The following is a 21,288-nucleotide window of genomic DNA, read 5'->3' as shown; positions in this document are numbered from 1 at the left end:
TAACTTTATTTCTTTCCAATTCTTACACTTGTTCTTTATTTCTTGCCTTGTTTTCACTGGCTGAGATCTTCAGCACACTGTTGGACAGTGGTAAAAGCAGACATCCTTTGGCAGGCCTCACATCATAGGTATGGGCGGGACCCCTAACTAAGCAATCCATGTAAATCTCACCAATAATGGAACAAATCAAAATCATGATTCAGTTACTAGAATGCAATTAGAAGAACATGGCATCACTTCTGTGAGATTCCTACTGAAGATGCATGACCTGAATGGAAATGTGAGGAAACCTCAGATAAACACAAACTGAGGGACAGCCTACAAATAACTAGCCTGCAGTCTTTGAAAGGTTCAAGGTCATGAAAGTCAGGGAACTGATGAATTGTTCTAGATTGAAGAAGACTAGAAGTTCTAGATTATAGAGACATGATGACTAAATGCAAAGAGTGACCTAAAGTAGATCCTTTTGCCAAGAGCATTCATTATTGGGACAATTTGCAAAATTTGAATCCAGTCAGAGGATTAGATGGTAGTAATACATCAATGTTAACTTCCTGATCCTGATGGCTATGTATAAGATCCTTGTTTATAGGAAAATAAAGTATTTTCTGAAGTATTTTGGAGGTAATAGGGTATCATATCAGTAACTTACTCTCAAATTGTTCAGGAAAACATTTCTTGGCTCTTTACTCTCAACTTTCTTATAATTTTGCTTTGAGATTGTCTCAAAATAGAGAAGTTAAAACAAAATAATCCCAAACACTTAATTCCAAGGAGGACCACCAGGTGGAGTCCTTAGACCAGAGAGCCAGTTTTACTTGGCTCTTCAGTTCTGGATTAAAAGAAGGGGTTTCTTTGATAAGGGAGAGAAAGCTCTTTCATCCGGGCTGCTGACATGCCATCCAGACTGAGGAAGACCCAGGAACTTCAGGGCCACTTAAGCCACAGCCACGGCCACATCAGCAAGCACCGGAAACACCCAGGAGGCCAGGGTAATGCTGGTGGCATGTATCACCATTGAATCAACTTCAAACAAATACCAGTCAGGTTACTTTGGAAAAGCTGGTATGAGGCATTACCACGTGAAGAGGAACCAGAGCTCTGCTGAACTGTCAACCTTGATAAACTGGACCTCAGTGAGCAGACACGGGTAAATGCTGCAGAAAGAAGTGGCGCCTGGGTTACTCAGTCGGTTAATGTCCGACTTCGGCTCAGGTCACGATGATCACAGTTTGTGGGTTCCAGCCCTGCGTGGGGCTCTGGGCTGACAGCTCGGAGCCTGGAGCCTGCTTCAGATTCTGTGTCTCCCTCTCTCTCTGCTCCTCCCCTGTTCATGCTCTGTCTCTCTCTGTCTCAAAAATAAATAAATGTTAAAAAAAAAAAAATTTAAAAAAATACTGCCAGAAACAAGACAGGAGCTGCTCCTGTCGTTGATGTGGTGCGATTGCGCAACTACAAAGCTTTGGGAAAGGGAAAGTTCCCAAAGCAGCTTGTCACCTGAAGGGCAAATTCTTCAGTGGAAGAGCTGAGGAGATTCAGAGTGTGGGAGGAGCCTGTGTCCTGGTAGCTTGAAGCCACTTGGAGGGAGGTTCATTAAATACTAATAAGTGATTTTAAAAAATAAATAAATAAAGGAAAGTTGTATGGGTTTCCTTTGCTTCAGCACATGAACGGGGATATAAACTGTAGGTGGTTTTATTCATTTTAGGATATCCCTATGAAGTTGAGAATAGAGTAACTTTTTTAATTTCATTTCTTTTGGATAGGGTTTCTTAACCTCAGCACTGTTGACATTTTGGGGCTAAATACTTCTTTATCGTGGAGCTACCTGTGCACTACAGGATGTTTAACAGTATCCCTGGCGGGGCGCCTGGGTGACTCAGGTGAGCGTCCGACTTCGGCTCAGGTCATGATCTCACGACCTGTGAGTTCGAGCCCCGTGTCGGGCTCTGTGCTGACAGCTCAGAGCCTGGAGCCTGCTTCAGATTCTGTGTCTCCCTCTCTCTCTCTCTGACCCTCCCCCGTTCACGCTGTCTCTCCCTGTCTCAAAAATAAACGTTAAAAAAAAAATTAAAAAAAAATTAAAAAAAAAAAAAAAAAAAAAACAGTATCCCTGGCTTCTACTCATTAGATGTCAGTACATACCTCCAGTTGTGACAACCAAAAATGTCTCTAGACATTGACATGTATTCCCTAGGAGACAAAAATCAACAGGTTGAGAACCACTGTTTTTGGCAACAGAATGTTCTCTGCTCTGAGCACTTTGGTTCCTCTGTGCTCAGCAGGAAGCCTAGGAGGTACCTGATCGTGCCTAATGTGGCTGGTACATAGTGTGTGCGTGTCGGGGCAGGAGGAAGCATTGGGTAGTGGGAACTGAACCCCAGGACCTGGAGTTCTGGTAGGTGCTCAGTGCTGTATCACCTAGCGGTACTGTTCTGTGCACAGACAAGCCACAGAGACTGGTGTGTTGGGAAAGGCTTTGGGCAACCAGTCAGAAAGGATGAGGCCTGGGTTCAAGGAGGGAAAGCAGCAGAGAAGGCTGGGGTAGGAGGCAGACTTCTTTCCCACAGCAGCCAGAACCCCAATGCCTCCTAGCTCTACAGGCAGAACCTTAAGATGCTGGAGAACGGCCTTGGTTTCCCATTATCCCTGCTTGTTCCCATTCAGATGACCTTCTTTCTGCTTTACTTCTCCACCTCCTTCCCTTTCCATCCTCTGATCTGGACCTCTAGCCCCCACCTGCTCGCAGGGGCCCCAGCATACCTTAAGCATTCAAGGTTAAGGCTCTCTTCAGCCATATTATGGTGATTCAAATGCAGTGGATGGTAGTCTCCCCAAATTCAAGAGCACTCTAGTGCTGGCCATATTTAGACCATGTTGCCCTTTTGGTTTCTTTAAAGTTCAATTATACCCCCATCCCCACCCCCTTTCTATCGTAGGTGTATCTTCTGTAAAAAGTGCAGTTTTCTCCAGCCCTTTGAAGAGTTACAAAGTATACTTTGTAGTGGCCTGGGAGGGATAGAGATGAGCACATGGGGATCACTGTGAGGTGCCAAAGAATTTGGGGACAAGGTCAGAAAACTATCACCTCCTGGAAATAGAGCCAGTTTGAAACAAATGAGTCATGGCTGAATTTGGCCAACTGCAGAATCAGCTTCCCCTCTGGCAGAGAGCCAGCCTCCCTACCTGGGGATGAGGGAGCCACCTTCCCAGTGTGTGGCCTAACACAAGTCACTTCACCTCCAAGATCCTCAGTCTGTGAAACAACAGATTTAGAGGAGGTGATCCATGACTTTACCACGTAAAACAAAATCCATAAACATGTCCTGCCCCTACTGAGTCCAAATATCCTTGAGGTTGGGTGATTTGTGAACAGGCATTTGATGGGGTCAGTCCTTTTTAACAAGGTGGTGTTTCGTCCTTAGGATTTTGTGAACAGCTTCTCAGCTTGCCACCACCCTCATCAGCCCCAGGACCAGCTGGCCCACCCACTGCGAGGAGGGTACATGTGCTCTGAGGCTGCCTGGTTGGCTTTTTGTAGCTGGTCTCCTTTGGGAATAAAAGGATTTTGTTTCTGATTCAGCTCCAAACATGTTAGACCATAGTTCTCCATGTTCAAAGAGCTCTAGGAGCAAAAATGGTGCCTTGCACAAGAAGCACCTAGCAATCGTTGGTTTAAAATTTTTTTTTAAAGTTTATTAATTTTGAGAGAGAGAGACAGCATGAGTGGGGGAGGGGCAAAGAGAGAGAGAGAGAGAGAGGGAGAGAGAGAATCTCAAGCAGGTTCCGCACTGTCAGCGCAGAGCCCTACTCGGGGCTTAAACCCACAAAACCATGAGATCATGACCAAAAGTTGGACACTTAACCAACTGAGCCACCCAAGTGTCCCAGCAATTGCTGGTTTCAATACGATGTTAGTCTTATGGGGGAAGTTGAACCCTTATCAATATTCTGCCCAGCTCTGGCTACGTCTCCCAAACACACTCATTCCTTCATTGCCTCACCTTGACAGCTCCAGTCGGTTGATGCTTATGGTGGGCAGCTGTCGGGTTGTGTGGCCTACCTACCCCTACGTTCTAAGAGCTGCACATCACTCCCCTCCTCCGGCTATGAGGTCGCTGGAAAGTTCACGCAGCCGTGTTCTGCTGTGCAAACCTGTGTCCGTGGCACAGCTGATGGGGCTGGATGAACACTGATGCAAAGCAGGGTAACCAGGGCCAAGCAGCAGATTCAGAAAGCGTGCTTAGGGAGTTTGAATTGCACCAGTTTCGCTTGGGAGATGTCAGTGGTCTCATCATTTGCCCCAACTGGAGAGTGAGGAGGACATGCTATGGTGCAATGAAGGTCCTGATGACATTTAATGCTGGCACCAGAGTTCCCAAGGCCCAGCTGCACCCTTCCTGGAATTCGGAGTCAACTCTGGATTCCTAAAACAATGCCCCTCACCCACTTTTGTTTTTTTCCTAGCCATAATTGTAAATAAAAACCAAAAATCTGGGGCGCCTGGGTGGCTCAGTTGGTTAAGTGTCTGACTCTTGGTTTTGGCTCAGTTCATGATCTCACGGTTATGTGAGCTCGAGCCCCACTTGGGATTCTTTCTCTCTCTGTCTCTCTGCCCCTCCCCTGCTTCTGTCCCCTCTCTCTCTTAAAATAAATAAATAAACGTTAAAAAAAATTGCTGGATTCCCAACAAGTACAAGCTTCTGACCTCAAAGAGAGGCCATGGTAACAGTCCCATGGAACACAAAACCCATGGGTGCAGGGATTTCAGTCACTGCGAAAGATAAGCTGTGACCTAATTAAGTCACACTGGGCAGCTGTAGGTGAAGAGGCATGCAGTCCAGACTGTTGAGGGCACTCCCTCGATAGATGGCAGGTATCCCTGCACCCAGCCCCTCCACCCAGCCAGGCTGTTGTGGCCTGAAGAAGGTCTGTTACCAAAGGACACCTTGGAGCTCTGGGATTTCCCCCATGATGTCGTTACATGAACATTTGCTAAAGCTCAAAGACCTTCTACTTAATGACATCAGATAGACCCGAAACCACAAAGAAAGCCATTTCACACATCGGTCAACACCTACATTTAATTGTTGTGTCTTGGAAAGAAATACAGGCGTCTTGGTCATGGGATGTTAACTCTTTTATTAACTTAGGGTTAACATTGTATTTGCTCTGTGGATTTCTTTTTTGAAGTTGTGGATTCAATAAACAACAGCTGGGTTTCCCCCAGCTCCTAGGGGACAAGGCAAATGCATTATAGTCAAAGAGGGGAGCAGGACAAAATGGAGAACAAGCTTGAAAAAATTTAAGGCAAATGTCACTCCCATATTAAAGGGAATTGATCAAGCATATCTGTGCATTTCAATGAAAATATATGAAATATCTGTCAAAATAATTAACATCGGTAAAAATTAGAACATGTAGCTTATAAAATGCCTACACAGGTTTGGCAGAAATAAATCCAACCGTGTCATTAGGCTCATAGTACACAGACACAGGAGCATCTACCTTAAGAACAAGTTTCCTGAAGAGCAGAGGCCAAGTGTATTTCAAAAGCAATTCCACGAAATGGGCGGTGATAAGATTAATGACTCACGGGTTGGGTTTACATTTTGGCAAGAGGAATTGCTTAGTCAATGGGGCTCCTCTTGGCTGGTCCCTGGGATGCTTCCTGGGGACCCTCCCCAGAAGGCTCTGCATCAAGTAGAGGTGATCATTCGGGCCAGGAGGCTCCCAGAGACGTGGTGACAAGGGGCGCTCAGCTCACCTACGGGACAGTGCGACAGAGAAACGAAGGGTCTTCCCGTCCAGATTTGGAATTGGGACGTTCTAAGACATCGCTGCAGTTCCAGAAGTAGCTGACTGTGTAGGAATGGATGCTCCATCCCCAGTGGTCATATATTTTATGCCCCCCAAGTCTATTTTATTTACAGTCTGACCAAACCGTCCCCAGGCTGCTCCGTGGCAGGTGGGGGAGTAGGTGCACGCTCGGCTGGGCATCACGCGTGGGGATGTCCCAGGCCTGGTGGGTGAGATTCACTGTGAGGCTGCACAAAAGCATGGGAAGAAGAGTGGTGTGTGAAGCCAAGCATCTTGCCTTTCTGCTTTGGTCTTGAAGATTCAGTAAACTTAGGGTCCCAGAGGCTGCCCCGAAGCTGGAGCTATGGATTCCCAGAATTCTTTGTGTTTCCATCTTAAGTTTGCCAGAAGAATGTAGCCAGCAAGCAGAGTTTGAGAGCCTGTCACTGTTTGAAGAACACCCCCTTATGGCCCACCACCCATCTGGGCTGGGTGCTCAGAGATGCTGCAGAAGGACCTTGTTCCTGGGGAGATAAAGTTGTCAGACGCAGGGCACCCCCCAAACAGGCTGTGGCTGACGGTCTGGAGAAAGGCTGCTGAACGGACGGACGGACAGGAGGGGCCCTGCCCCCTGCAGTCGGCTGGGTGCCCCTACCCAGCCAGGAGGCACGTGCGGCAGCAGAACTGAATAAACAGCTTCCGTTCACAGAGCCGGTTGGACTTCACCATCTCGCAGAACATCTCGTCAGCTGGGGTCCCACCAGGAAAGAGAAAGAAGGGATGTATCAGACTTTGGGGCCTGACATGTTCCAACCATCCCATTTCACCAAGCCCCAGCGATGGGCTGGGCAAGGGTCATGGAAGAAGCTGGGGGCAGCAGCCGGGGTGGCCGTCACGGTCTTCCTGGGACATGTGGCAAGCCTGGTGTGGCAGAGGGGACATGTGGCCTAGGGAGCGCCTGGGTGGCTCAGTCGGTTGAGCGTCCGACTTAAGCTCTGGCCATGATCTCAAGGTTCGTGAGTTCGAACCCCACATGGGGGCTCGCTGCTGTCAGCACAGAGCCCACCTCGGATCCTCTGTCTCCCTCTCTGCCCCTCCTCCGCTTGTGCTCTCTCAAAAATACATAAACATTAAAAAAAAAAAAAGAAGTGGCACCTAGCATGCAGGGGCTCATGCTGGATACAGGGGATGGGGGGAAACTGAGGCAGGGTGGAGGATGAAGCCAGCTGTACCAGCCAGGTCTCAGTGCTCCTGTGCATCTATCTTCCCAGACAACTGTGGTGGTGCAGGACTTTGTAGGAAGACTCTGGGGGGTGGGGCTGGGGTAGGAGGGCAGGCCTGGGACAGGCCTGTGTCCTGTGGCTGTGTCCTGTCTGGCAGCTGCTCTTGTGTCCAGGGGGCTCCCCAAACTGATTGGGATGGGAGGGAGAGAGTCATCAAGGCGAATGGAAAGGGGGAGGGGAGGAGGGATGGAGACCGACCCATCCCAGCTGGCTGCTGAGTTTTTGAAGAGGCCTCGTCCTTCATGGGACCTGAGAGCCCCTCCTGAGACTACCCCACTTTCTTGGGCTGTATCTATAACCTGAGTAGGTGACATCCTAAAGAGGGAGCTTCCTACTCTGAAAGCACGCAATTCTGCAAACCAAAAAGAAAAAACAAAAAGACAAAACAAAAAAAGACCAAACACCAAGGCAAGGAGGCCACACTAAAGTGTGCAGGACATGCTGGTTTGTGCTCTGCCATGGCAGGGCCAGTTACAGCTCCAAGCCCAGGGATGCTGTGGGACCACCAGCTTTCTCCCCCGCACTCCGGTTTGAGGTGCCCAGAGCTGGCCTGCGATGCTCCTCCTGGTGGCTCGTTGAGCATGGAGTCTTCTGGCTCACTACTCCTGCACCAGGTCCCCGGGCCAGAGTCCTCTGCCTGGAACCCCAAGCTGGTCTTTGGTCTCCCTCAGAGTTCCTGTCTTCACAGCTCATTCTGGTCTCCAGTGGGCCTAGAGATCCAGGGCTCTCCCACAGCAGATGTGGGGCTTCCCTGTGGGACCTGGGGGGCCCCGACTCTGGGCTCTGAGGCTGACACCCTCCAGGCCTCCTGGCTTTGACCCCCAAGGTCAGGCCTCTTCTAACAGGACTCACCGCACCCAGGCCACCGGGCTTATGGCACAAGAGTGGGAACGGTACCAGAACAAAATCAGCTTTAAGAGTCACTCAGCAAATGGACCGGCAGTAGCTTGGTGGCCAGGATGCCTCCCTGGTCAATGTGAGGGGCCCAAAGGGACAGTAGGAGGCTATGAGGCATCCCTGATACTGGGGCCAGCATACCCATTCAGAAGGGCTACTGTTCCTGCCTCTTCTCCTTCTCTTTTTCTCAGCTCAGCGAGCTGAGCTCCTCCAAGGGCAGCCCCGAGGGTAACTCACGTCCCCCCATTCCCTCACTGGTGCTCACCGTTGCTGCACGTATGGTTGGTGATGCACGTGGTCCCCAGCAGCGTGAAGCCCGTCTTACACCTGCTACAGTTCCTGCTGGAGCCTTCACAGCTCAGGCAGCTCTCGTCACACCTGTGGGAGGACATGGGTTCATGCTGCTGCTTGGGGAAGGGGCCCAGCCACTCCAGGAGCCCCCTCCTGGAGCCCCCCTACCCTCTTGCACTGTCTCTGCCTGCAGCTGTGGCCACCATGATGGCCTGAAACCCCAGCCAAGCATCTGTACATCCTACCTCCTGTCTGACTGCACTATCGCCCTGGGAGGGTGAAGTCGTCAGGAGCATGCCTGGAGTGGCAGACAGGCCCAGGTCTCTGAGACTCCCTGTGGCTCACCTGGACACCTTCTTGGATACTGTGCCCCCTGCCACCAGGTGGCTCCTCAAGCGGCATCAGCACATGCACCCTTGGGCAGCTGCCCAGCTCTGATGGCTACAGGGTTGGGATGCAGGGACAGGAGCGTGGCAAAGCGACCCTGGAGCTGGCCTGGGGACTGCTGTTGCCCATGAGGCTGAGTTTTCTTTCCAGTGATGCCAGCCTCCCTCCAGGGCAGGCAGGCAAGGTGAGGATCTTCCAGTTCTTGCCTTGAGATGGGACCCAGGGCTCTTTCTAATGCAGAGTACCGTGACCTCAGGGGAGGGTTGGCACACCGTGGCCCTCAAGCCACATCCAGCAGTTTTACTGGAAGGCAGTTACTGCTCATCTATGTATCATCCGTGGCTGCTTTCACAGCGGCAGGACTGAGTAGCTGGGACAGAGACCATGTGGCCAGCCAAGGCCAAACTACTCACCACGGGGCCCTCTATAGAAAGAGCTTGCCAACCCGTCCCTGGGGCTTGAATGTTCACCTCACCTCCTCCGGACCACGTGCGGACTGGGGCTGCACCTGCCACCTTTTCTGGGGCCACTTTGGTGAGTGGGTCTCCCAGTGCTCCAGTCTGCCACCCGGCTTCCCCACAGATGCCAGCTGCAGGTGGAACAGGCCCCAGAAGTGGAGCTCAGGCAGGGCGGGTGGGGCATCCGGGGCAGGAGCCTGGCTCAGATGGCTCCTGCATCTGCCCTGTGTGGCCAGTTCTTTGCTTAGGACAGATGCCACCCTCCCAGTCAGGGACTAGATGCTATCAACAAAGGCTCCTATAGGCCTCTTTCCAAAGCAGCCATCCGCTGGGTTCTCATTTCACCATCGATTCTGACTACATGGAGCCATGGTGGGTCATGCCCTCAGCCTGCTCTTCCAGTGCAGGATGCCCCCAGACTGGAGTTCAGGCCCGTAGTCTATATTTATAAATGTGTAAATCCCACAGGCAAACTTGCTCTTCTGACTTCCTCCTCCTGTAGCAAGAGCTTGCCCCCTCCCCCCCCCACACCTCCCTGCCCTACAACCTGGAGGGGAGAGTGGGCCCTGCCATGTGGGACCCTGTTTCTGTGCACTCTGGAGAAGCCACTAAGGTCTGGACTCTGTCCTGCTGCACCTTCTGGTGGCCCAGCCACAGACCCTTGACGCCACAGCACAAGGGATGACTTCCCCTGGGGACCCTTGGCTTCTTATACAGACCACCCCTGTGGGACCGGAACTAGGGCCTAGCCTGTTTCATGAAGATGCTTCAAAGGCCCTGGGCCAGCTTTCCCAGGCCCTGGCTGAGGGCTGCTTCAATGAAACCATGGGTGGAGCGTGCTAAGGTGGAGGGCCACCTGCTCATGGCTTACCTTCTCCAGATATAAGCTGGCCACGTCAGTGGTCTCCCTGCCAGCCCCCAGTGGCACTGAAGGTGAGTCAGTTTTCTATGGCTGTGTAACAAGCTACTACAAACCCGCAGCTTAGAACAGCCTCATTCACCATCTCCCAGGTCTGCAGGTGGAATCCTGGGCAGGCTCCGACCTGCTTCCTGCTCAGGGTGTCACAAGGCCCAGGTCAAGGAGTCAGCTGGGCCAGGGCTTAGATCTGGAGGCCCCAGCTCAGGGAGAGAATCCAGCATCACGCTGCCCCCAGGGAAGGATGATGCCCCCCATCACCCTGGGAACACCGCACCCCCACCCCCAGCTGCCTTGAGGTCCCTTCTTCTCTGAAAGACCCTCTTGACTCCTCTCTGTCAGGATTACCTGCCCAGCAGGTAGCCCTCTCAAGCAGGGGGCTTTCAAAACACCTCTGGTTCTGTCACTTTCTATGGCACCCACTTCCCCACAAAACACCATGGCAACTTTGCCCTGCCAGACTCTGGAAGGACAGGCATGTGCACTGCAGCCCCTTTTCCGTGCTCTATTGCACGGGCCACGTGTCCTCGCCTTCCTTTTGCCTTCAGGCTGTTCCAGGCAAGAGTCAGACAGCAAGTCTTGTCATCCTCCAGTGTGGGCACAGGATACAGCAGAAGAAATGCCTGAAGTCTCTGCCCCCCTGAGCACCCAGGAGGGGCCAAGGGAGCGGAGAACAGTGGGGAAGACTGGGGGTCTGAGGGGCTAGCTACCCCTCAGGCAAGTACCCCACTGAATTGCTCTCCAGAGAGGTCCTTGCTCGCTCTTCTGGGTTCTCTTACTAAGCCTTGGGGGTGTCCAGGGCCTCTTTTGAGATCCTTACCATGGACTGTTCTCCACTTTGGGCCTCAGGTTCACTGGTCTTCCTGGCATCCTGGTTGCCAACACAGCAGGCCTATGTTCTAGGCTGGCTTTTCCACATAAGCCCTCCCCCATCTGGCTGTGTGGCCCAGAGCTGCCCCAGGCCTACCAGCAGGGGCCAGCCACAGTGCCTCTCAGCATCCTGGGGCCTGGAGGAAGCCAAACCCTAAAAGCTGCTGGCCTGAGTGGGGAGAGGCCCTGCACAACCAAGCAGACCAAGACTATTCTTCCTTCAGGAGGGATCCACATCAAAGGGGTCTTCAGAGCCAGGGCACTCGGAAGACAGAAGCTTCCTGAAGGGCTGGCATTTCACCACCTCAACGCTTTATGCAGGGCTCCTCCTAGGGGTATATCTCCAAGATCTGCTGTGGGAGCCCTAGCACTGGACTGGAAGCTTCCCCTCCTGTGGAGGTGAGCACCCAGGAAGATGCTGTCCCCCACTGTTGAGAAGGGGCTTAGGGGGCTGCCTACCTCTTGCTTCCTGGGCTTGGGACACCATAGTTTCTGGGTTACCAGAAAAACCAGGGGGGCTGGTTACCACACTCATGGGGATGCCCAGCATCCTGTGGGATCCTGGGCATCTGACAAACAAAAGTGATTATCACTGGGGTGTCTGGGTGGCTCAGTCAGTTAAGTGTCTGACTTTGGCTCAGGTCATGATCTTGCAGTTGGTGAGTTCAAGCCCTGTGTCGGGCTCTGTGCTGACAGTTCAGAGCCTGGAACCTGCTTCAGATTCTGTGTCTCCCTCTCTCTCTGCCCCTCCCCCACTCACACACACTCTCTCTCTCTCTCAAAAAAATAAATAAATAACAATAACCATTAAATAAAAGAGAGTATCACTGTTTAATTCCATGTGCTCCCTGGCTGCTGTACTTAGTGTAATCACCCTTGAACCAATGGGCTGGTACAAATGAAACACTTACTTCAGACACCCATCCGAGGGCCCCACAGAACTCAACAAGGCTGGTGCCAAGTTTCCTGTTTCAAATCAGCTCAAAAGAGGGGGCTGATGCCTGCACAGATACATAACCCCCTGTGGGGACCTTCTTTTGTGAGTCAAAAAAGTGCAAGGATTTGGTGGTCTCTCTCAGGCAACTGTGGGGTTTTCTGGTTTTGTGAGGACAGATTAGAACCCAGAGCAGTGTTCAAACACAGACTGCGGAGGCAACCCCAATGTGGGCTCAGCTGTGACCTGGAAGACAGGGCTGCTCTAACAGGGTCCCCCAGGGCTCCCTTGTTTTGAGGCTGTTTCAGAAGGAGGCCCCTCCCCCATCCCCACCATCATTATCAGCAAGGCCACCTTGCAACACCTCATTATCGGCTGCCCTGCCTGTCCTGGGATCTAGGTTATGAAGTCCTGGTGTAAGGCAGTAACTATTCAGCAGCAAGACAAGAGGATACCCAAGCAAACTTCTTTCATTGCCCATGTCCAATGACAAAGAGAAAGAACCAGACTGGGTTGGAAGTCACCAAATAAGAATGGCACACCGTGCAGACACACAAGGAGAATGAGAAGGGTTACAGTATATGTTCATTGACTGCATGGCAAGTGGTTTTAGAATGAGGACATTGTCTGGACCTAAATTTTCTCTAATTTAAAATGAAAGAAATCCCCAACACATGGATTCCTTCGTTACTACCAGCATGGGTGCATCTTGGGCTGCAGCAGGGAGTTGCTCCCATGGAGTCTGCTGTGGTGATGTGAGTACTGCCAGGCAGACACCTTGTTATCCTGCTTCCTGCCCCCTCCCAGCTAGAGTGCCTGGCACACAACAGACACTTGTTAAATGAACCAAGGAATGAAAGCCACCAACGAACTTGTGACCTTGGCAATCCCCAACCACAGGAGGTCCCTCCTCTGTAAATGGGGTCTGGCACCCCCACCGTAGCTCCCGCACCCTCTGCAGCTGTGTGATGTGGCACCCTCCCCCAGGCCCAGGGAAGAGGCCACCAGACTTGGCCCTCCGGCTCCTCCCTTGCTGCCCCAGGCAACTCCATTCCCTAGCAATCTTGATCTGAGCCAGGAAGACTGAAAGAATTGCGTACCTTCGGCACACTTTGTGGGGCAAGCCTGGCATCTCCTCTGGGTAGAAACCTTCACCACAGGCTGGCACACATTTCCAGTCTTGGAAGTGGAAGTTTGCTGCACAGTGAATACATTCTTCTCTGCTGGGCCCTGAGGAGTGCAGGGACAGAAGCAGATGTCAGGGATGCCTGCCCATTACCATGTTCCAGGTCTGCCGCGGTGCCCTGGGGATCTGGGGTCTTGTTTGGATGCCCCTGTCCACCACCACAGCCAGGTTTCCCAAGTGCCCACCCTGTGTCTGCACCGGGCCTCCCTGCACCCAGGGAGGGACATGGAGGCATGAGCCAGGCCCAGCACACCTCCCACTGCCCGTGCCGTGTTTGATGGCCCCCATTCCAAATGCTTCCTTGCCAACAAGCCTTGGTCCCACTTCTTTTTGCTAGAGGTAGCCACGTGTGGCTTGGAGTGCTTGAAATGTGGCTGGACCAAACTGAGACATACTGCAAGTGCAAAATGCAGACACACTGGATTCCAAACACTTCGCATAAAAACAGAATAAGAAAGTCCTTGTTCATTTTTCAAGGTTGATTATATGTTGAGATGATAGTATTTTAGACACAGTGGGTTAAATAAGATGTTATTATACTTATTTTTGCCTGTTTCTCTAGGAAATTTAAAATTGGTTCAGCGGCTCCCATTTGTGGCTTGCGTATTTCTTTTGGACAGAACAGCATGTAAGATGTGGGAAAAGTGAAGGAAGAGATTTTCAGGGGATGGTGTTGACAGGTATTTGGTGTGGACAACCAGGACATTTTCAACCACAGAGAACAAACAACTAAGGGCTTATAGAGTGGGGGATGGAGGCCTGAAGAGACAAAAGCTCAGAATGAAGGACCAAGAGTCAGGAGGGAGAATATTCAGCTCAGCTTGGACTCATCAGCCTGCAGCAAACTTTGGTCTAGAACGAAGAAAGAGTGCTGTTCACCTCTCCACCTGTCCATGTGTCTGCCTGTCTGCCTGTCCATTTGTTCATTCATCCACTGAACGTCAAGCAGGCTGGAGCCTACTCTGTGCCAAATGTCCCTGAGGAGCACCTGATGGGACATCAGAGAGAGGCAGAGAGGTGGCCCCTGGCTGATAGCTTAGGGGGTTGAACACGGGAAAGAAGTCATCTCAGATGCTTATGGTGATCACAGTCCCTTGTTAAACATCTTCCTTTAATTTCACTGTGGTCTTAGATGGAGGCCTGGCAGCTAAAGCAGTAGTATCTGGCCCTCTTCCCGGAGTAGCATCTGGACTAAGAGGGGGCCTCTTGGCCTTGTCAAGGGAAGACCCCCTTGAAGACAGGGGTATGCAGGGTGGTTCCACCAGCCCCAAGGCTTGGTGCTCTGGTAGCTGGTTCCATCTCTCAGAACCACAGCTTGCAACCTGGGAGGAAATTCTGAGCTCATTCAGGATTGTGAGTGGGAGGCAGAAGCAGGAACCCTTTGGGGTCACTGGGCCTCCATTGTGAGCAACGGCCCACCCACTTGTAATCTCCACATGGGATGTCCTCTTTCCTTCGCTGCAATGCCCCACAAACATGTAGGGTTCCTGCCCAGTTTATGTCATTCCAGATGGAAGACTGGTCTTGTGCTTTGGCCACCCCTCCATCATGTATCTCCAGGGAGCATCTGGCATTGGCCATTTGGCCCTTGGAAGGCCCTGGGCCTCCAGAGCTGTGTGGTCCTTGTGGCTGTCCCCCTTGGGCCTCCTCTGCTGAACCCTGTTACCCACATTGTTCTGTCTCGGCCATTAGGGTCCTTAATGCCTGAAGAATTTCTGTGGTGCAAAAGAACACTCATTCATATTTGTACACTTGACCCTTGACGAACATAGGGGTTGGGGTGCCAATCTCCCACGAAGTTGAAAATCCACATTCCCCCAAATGTGGATTTTGATTCTCCTAAAACTTAACTACTAGTAGTCTACTATTGACCAGAAGTCTTTCTTTTTCTTTTTTTTTTTAATTTTTTTAAATGTTTTTGTTTATTTTTGAGACAGAGAGAGACAGAGCATGAGCAGGGGAGGGGCACAGAGAGAGGGAGACACAGAATCCCAAGCAGGCTCCAGGCTCTGAGCTGTCAGCACAGAGACCGATGCGGGGCTCGAACCCACGGACTGTGAGATCATGACCTGAGCTGAAGTTGGATGCCCAACTGACTGAGCCACCCGGGAGCCCCTCTTTTTTATTTTATTTTATTTTTTTGAGAGAGAGAGAGAGAGAGAGCGCACATGCGTGTATGTGCATGCACATAAGTTAGGAAGGGGCAGAGGGAAAGGGAGAGAGTCTTAAGCACGCTCCACATTCGGCACAGAGCCCAATGCGGGGTTCAATCTCACAAACCAAAAGCTCATGACCTGAGCTGAAATCAAGAGTAGGATGCTTACCCAACTGAGCCACCCAGACGTCCCCAGAAGCCTTTCTGATAACACAAACACTCAGTCAACATACATTTTGTATGTTACATGTATTATATGCTATATTCTTACCATAAAGTCAGCTAGAGAAAAGAAAATGTTAAGAAAGTCATAAAGAAGACAAAGTATATTTACTGTACTGTATGTATTGAAAAAAAATCAACGTACAAATGGACCCGTGCAGTTCAAACCCATATTGTTCAAGGGTCAAGTGTACTTAGTTTAATGTCCAATTTGCTAAACTTCAAAGCTGATGAAACACCCAGCTGGGTTAGATGGGAAAGTTCTGGAGACGGATGGTGGTGAGGTACAATGTGACTGTACTTAATGCCACTGAAGTGTTCACTTAAAAATGGTTAAGATGGTAAATTTTATGTTATGGATATTTTGCTGCAATAAAAGAAGCTGGTTAAACACACATTTTCAGGACAAACTATTTTCACAATTACCACAAACTATGAACTTTATAACCCGAAGTCTCTTAAGGATCCCATTAAGTCACCAGTCTTTGCAGGCCTCAGATGCTTGAAAAGCACCCACAGATCATAACAATAAGAGCAAAATGGGGTTTGCTTATACAGGACCCAATCCGTCACGTGTGGGGCCCTACTACAAAGTGAACACACGGAGTCCTTGTTCAAAATGCAGGAGAAATGTGCCATTAAGGGTACTAAGATATAAAGTGCTTTTCTTGCTTCTGCAATCTCTCTCTCCAGCTGTCATGGTGCTTTTTATCTGCCATTTCGAGCCTCTCTCCGTTAGTTAGAGGCCTGAGGAGGCTACAGTGGGTGAGGGCCGACTCTCACGGGGACCTGGGGCACCACCCCTCAACTCGTCTCACATATGTTCTACCAGCTGCCCAGTGCTGACCAATGTGTCATGTCCCAGCCGGGGACAAGTTCAGCCAGGCACCTCCCTGTCCCACAGGTCCCCTGCACCAACCCACAGCTGTTGGGCAACCCCCAGGGGTCACATGCCTCTGTGCCAAGACTCTGGGTGTCTGGACTGGGAATGGGCAAGAGGTTTGTTCCCATCCAGTGGCCCATCAAATGCCCTGGGGCACTGCCAGCCCAGGGTGGGGACAGAGGCCACCGTGCCTCACCCTGCACTTGTGCCTGACCACAACCCTGCCCATGACTATGCCCAGGCCCACATCCAGGAGAGGAGCAGCAGCAACCACTGAGTGGGAGCAGGGATGGGAAGGCGAGGTGGGCCTGGGCCTCAAGGGCGTGGGGAGCTGGCAGCTGAGAACAGCTATTTCCGACACAGACTCACATTTGACATGGAACAAAAAATCCTCCAGGCAACTCAGAGCGGAGAAACGGGATCCTCTCCCCAGCAGCTGCCAGGGAGTGGATGCATGCATCTCGGGAGCCTAGAAAGAACCCAGGCAGGCAGGCACATGGAGGAAGGAAGACCCCCCCAGATGGCCTCAGACTTCATAGAGTGACATGCCCGAAGTGACAGAGGAATCACTGGGTTGAGAGGAGAAAACTAGGGAGCAACTCCATCAAGCAGTTTGCCAACCGGCAGTCTGGGGATGCGGAGAAAGAAAAGTAAATTGAATTATTGAAATCTAAAGCGTTGTAAAGGCACATTCCCGAATTTTATGGATTTGAGCAGCTATGAAATTTAAATAAGGAACATCGGTGATGCTCCTTAATCAACCTGGGCTAAACAAGGAGACAAAGAAACAAAGAATAAAAATGACAGCAAAAAATTAACCGGGCAAATGGCTAGAAAAAAGAGCTCAGCTGTCAGCGGCTGAGAAGGCTTCCAAATGTCGAGCTCTCACTCCTTTGGGGTTTGTCCCAGGAGGGACGTGTCCTGGGAAGGCACATCTCTTGCAGGATTTGGGGCTCCGGCCTTGGCCACAGCCCTGCTTTCTCTGGCACGTCCACTCCCGGAAAGCACAGCCGTGGCCACCCAGGGCTCACATGGCCATATGGCGACGGCTGTGCTGTCCCTGTCAGGTGCCGGGTAGGGAAGGTGAGTCAAGAGGAGAAGACTGTTCCCGAAATGTATCTGAGCCCACAAACTCACAATGCACTCAACGTCTAGGGCGAATAACTCTGTCACCGGAAACCCAATAAAATGAGCGCATTCTCTGCTGTTGTGCGTAAAAACTGTGCCTGGAAGACATCTGTGCTATCATCTTCATGGGGAATTATAATACACATAAAATTGTTTATAGAAGTCTTTCCTCTTTGAATAAAATGTTCGAAGTGAACTAAAGATGGGTACAAAGAAAGAAGGCTGTGTTTTAAAATGCCTTCTTCCCTTTACCACCACAATCAGCCCCCGTCTCTCTGCATCTTTATAGCTTGTGTCTCAGGCAGTGCCTTTTCCGCGGGAGCGATTAGCTTCCCTACGCAGCTGACAGCATCCGCTGCCTGGCTGCACTTCTAATGCAGGGAAGCCCAGACTGCTCATGGAAAGTGAGGCCTTATGTTTTTTCCTTATTTTGAATTTGTAAAATTGTGATGAAAGGAACATCACATAAAATGGACCGTATAACCAGTTTTAAGTGTCCGGTTCAGGGGCATTAAATACAGGGGGCGCCTGGGTGGCTCAGTCGGTTTAAGCATTCGACTTTGGCTCAGGTCATGATCTCACGGCTCAGCTCACGAGTTCGAGCCCTGATTCAGACTCTGTGCTGACAGCTCAGAGCCTGGAGCCTGCTTCAGATTCTGGGTCTCCCTCTCTTTTTGCCCTTCCCCTGCTCACGCTCTGTCTCTCTCTCTCTCAAAAATTAATAAACATTTTAAAAATTAAAAAAATATATATTCACACGGTCATGCAACCACCCTCACCATCCATCTCCAAAACTTTTTCATCTTCCCAGACTGGAAGTCTGTTCCCCATTAAACATGAATCCCACACTCCCTCCCCTTGCTCCCTCCCCCCGCCCCCCCCCCTCAGGGCCTTCCTGAGCTTCAAGACCATTAGCCTACAGTCAGTGACCCAGGTTCCAAGTGTCTGGCGTCATGAAGCCAACGCCTCTGCAGGCGATGAACTCACCCACGCAGGTTTGGCAGCTGTGATGGCACTCCCCACATTTGATCAGCTCGGAATCAAAGTAGGTGCCCGGCTCACAGTCTGGAATGCAGCTGCCTCGTGCAAAGCTGTTGGAAAAAAAAAAAAAGCCATGTTTTCATATCTCTTTCAAAATTCTAATCAAATTATGATTTGCCCCTGGGGTGCCTGGGTGGCTCAGTCAGTTGAGCGTCCTTTGGTTCAGGTCATGATCTCACAGTTTGTGGGTTCGAGCCCCTCATCGGGCTCTGTGCTGACAGCTCAGAGCTTGGAGCCTGCTTTGGACTCTGTGTCTCCTTCTCTCTGCCCCTCCCCTGCTTACGCTCCCTCTCTATCTCTCAAAAATAAATAAACATAAAAAAAATTTTTTTAATTATGATTTGCCCTTAATCGCCTTTCATGAAAGGCAAAGGAAGTTGCTCTTTGTGTCACTTGAGGTTCCAAGCTAATGAAAGCAGGAAAAGGAGTCCTGCGGCCAGCTGGAGGGCTCCAGGAAGGGATGCCCTGGCCCTGGGAGCAAAGCCTCTGTGCCCAGGTGGCCAGCAGCCCCAGGCTTCATCCTCAGATCCCTGTGGACTTGGTCCTGGTGCAGGAGGCCAAGTTCTCAGGCTCTCTTGGGCTGTGATGACTTCTTTTCATTGACATTAATCAAACTCGAAACCAAACCTCAAGAGGAGAAATGGAGCACGTGTAGGTTACCCCTGGTGGCAGGCTGGCTGGCCCAAGCCTTCGGCAAACTGTTAGCATTTATGATGTGTGAGCTGGGGTGGCAGTGGCAGGACAGATCCCAAAAGCTGGACCCACTGCTGCCTCTGCCTTGCTTGAAACCTTCGGTGCTTCACAATGACCTTGAAATAAAATTCACTCCTGGAGCCTCACATGCCCTGCCTGACGTGGTTCCTGCCTTCCTGTCTCACCTGATGGGCGCCTGCCCTCACCTCTCTTGCCCATGCAGCCGAGTGTGTGGATTCTAGAGCGGTCTCTGGGGCTGGACTGCCCACTCCAGGATCCTGCCTCTGGCACTTCCTAGCTGTGCAACCCTGACCCCAGGCCAGCCGGCTAACCTCTCTGCACCTGTCTCCTTTCCTGTCCGCTGGGACAATCACGGCTCCCGCATTGTAAGGTTGTTTTGAGGACTCAGTGAGCAAATACTAGTGAATCACTTCAATGGTATCTGGCATACAGGGGTGTGTCTGCTACGGTGATTGCTTCCGCGTGCAAGATTACAGCGTTGGAGGCACATGTTGTAAGCTGTCTGCCACTAGACACATGGAAAGTGTGTCTGCAAGATCCAGAGAATCCTGCGTTTAGTGGGGAGAGGTTGGTGGGTCCGAAAGCCTCTTCTCATCGATGGTGGCTGCCCGCCCAGGGCTCCTCCTCATCATGGCTCCGGGGCCACCGAGACTGGCAGTTAAATCAAGTCTTTGATAACTGATGTTCCCCCTCGAACCCTTCCTGCGTTTATCCCCCTAAAGAGATGGATGGCTGCGCGTCAGCGGCTCGGCTGCTCTCACTGCTTTAACGTGACAGCGATGATTTGAAGCCACAGCTTAAAAGGATATTGGGCAATAAAAGGAAGCTTTCTGTGGATTATGGCTGACGATGTTTTCCGAGTTTCTGTGTCTCTCTGAATGCTGGTCGTGGCTGGAACCGCTGCGTCTGGCTGTGTGGCTTCTGCCTGACAGGCATTTTCTGTCTGTGACACTATTCCTGACCTGAGCAGCTGACCTCCTTTCTCCCACTGGACCCACACGACACAGAAACCAGCTCCCTGGGACTCACCGGTGCTTCTGGGGTGGGAAACAGGCTACAGTGAGTTGGAACCACAGAGCCTCCCCCTGCTCCCAACACCTGCAGTCACCAGCCTGGGGTTTGGGAGCCCAGGTGAAAGGTGCCATCACAGCTGCCCGTCCCAGGCCACCTGCTGTGGCCATCAGCTCAATGCCTCCTTTCCCCTTGGGGACCTACTTCCTTGACCACATCATCCTTTAACTGTTGATCCTGCCTTGTCCACCTAATGGGTTTTAATGACTGCAGGTGTGATGTGTGACTCTGATGGGTCCTGCTTCCTTTTCTTTTCCCAGACTCCTGGGTGCTTGGGCGGTGGGCCCTCTTCTCTCCTGATCTTCTTCTCTCTGAGCTGGCAGAGAAGGGCGGGCTCAGGGGAACCTTATGAAAGCAGCGACATCACGCTCCCTGGGGAAACAGTTTCTCTCCCCAGTGAGTAAATGGGAGCAGTAATATCACGGTCACAGATTGCTGTGAGGATTTAAATGAGGCAATATTGGTGAAAACACCTGGAACAACGCTTGTTAAAGGTTTTCATCACAACCTACTCCAAAGGCAATCCACCTCTACTGGTGAATTCCAGCCCTGGCTGGAACTGGGTGGAAGGGAGGCTGGGGTGGGGTAGGGGGGCTGCAGACCCTCTGGTACCTCACCATGCACGGGCCGTTCTCACCTGGACCAGCAGCATCTCATCATTTGGGAGCCTGCCCAGAGCTGCTGGACCAGGGTCTGCATTTTTAAAAAAATGCTTTTATTTAGTTGTGAGAGAGAGGGTTGGGGAGGAGGGGCAGAGAGGGAGACAGAATCCCAAGCGGGCTCTGAGCTGTTTGTTGGCGAAGAGTCCAATGCAGGGCTCGGTGTCACAAACTGTGAGATCACGACTTGAGCTGAAATCAAGGGTGGGATGCTTAACTGGTTGAGCCACCCAGGAACCCTCAGGATCTGCATTTTAACAAGAATCCTGGGAATTTCCTTGCTCACACTGCAGCGGGGTTGCGGGGGGGGGGGGAGCGCTGCTCTCACTGACCCTTCCATTTCTTCCTTAACATGTAGACCCTGGCTCTAGTCCCTAGACTATGGCAACGTTCA

The 21,288-nt window shown here is 51.3% G+C and overlaps 1 protein-coding gene and 1 pseudogene across 1 annotated transcript in view; one reads left to right on the top strand and one right to left on the bottom strand.

Moving 5' to 3' along the window:
• The first annotated feature begins 796 nt into the window (after positions 1-796).
• LOC125909041 (60S ribosomal protein L27a-like) lies at positions 797-1,624 on the top strand (annotated as a pseudogene).
• Positions 1,625-5,125: 3,501 nt separating this feature from the next.
• Positions 5,126-21,288, bottom strand: part of PCSK6 (proprotein convertase subtilisin/kexin type 6) — a gene marked incomplete at its 5' end in the record, with an annotated part of 191,548 nt that continues 175,385 nt past the window's right edge. The window contains 4 exons of the mRNA XM_049614154.1: positions 5,126-6,548; positions 8,245-8,357; positions 12,936-13,065; positions 18,397-18,500. Of these exons, the coding sequence (XP_049470111.1) occupies positions 6,451-6,548; positions 8,245-8,357; positions 12,936-13,065; positions 18,397-18,500 (445 nt within the window). The remainder of the gene's footprint in view (positions 6,549-8,244; positions 8,358-12,935; positions 13,066-18,396; positions 18,501-21,288) is intronic.

Source organism: Panthera uncia (assembly GCF_023721935.1).
Source record: "Panthera uncia isolate 11264 chromosome B3 unlocalized genomic scaffold, Puncia_PCG_1.0 HiC_scaffold_1, whole genome shotgun sequence".
Lineage (NCBI taxonomy): Eukaryota > Metazoa > Chordata > Mammalia > Carnivora > Felidae > Panthera > Panthera uncia.
The sequence above is the reverse complement of the archived record's forward strand: the minus strand, read 5'-3'. Positions and strand labels throughout refer to the sequence as shown.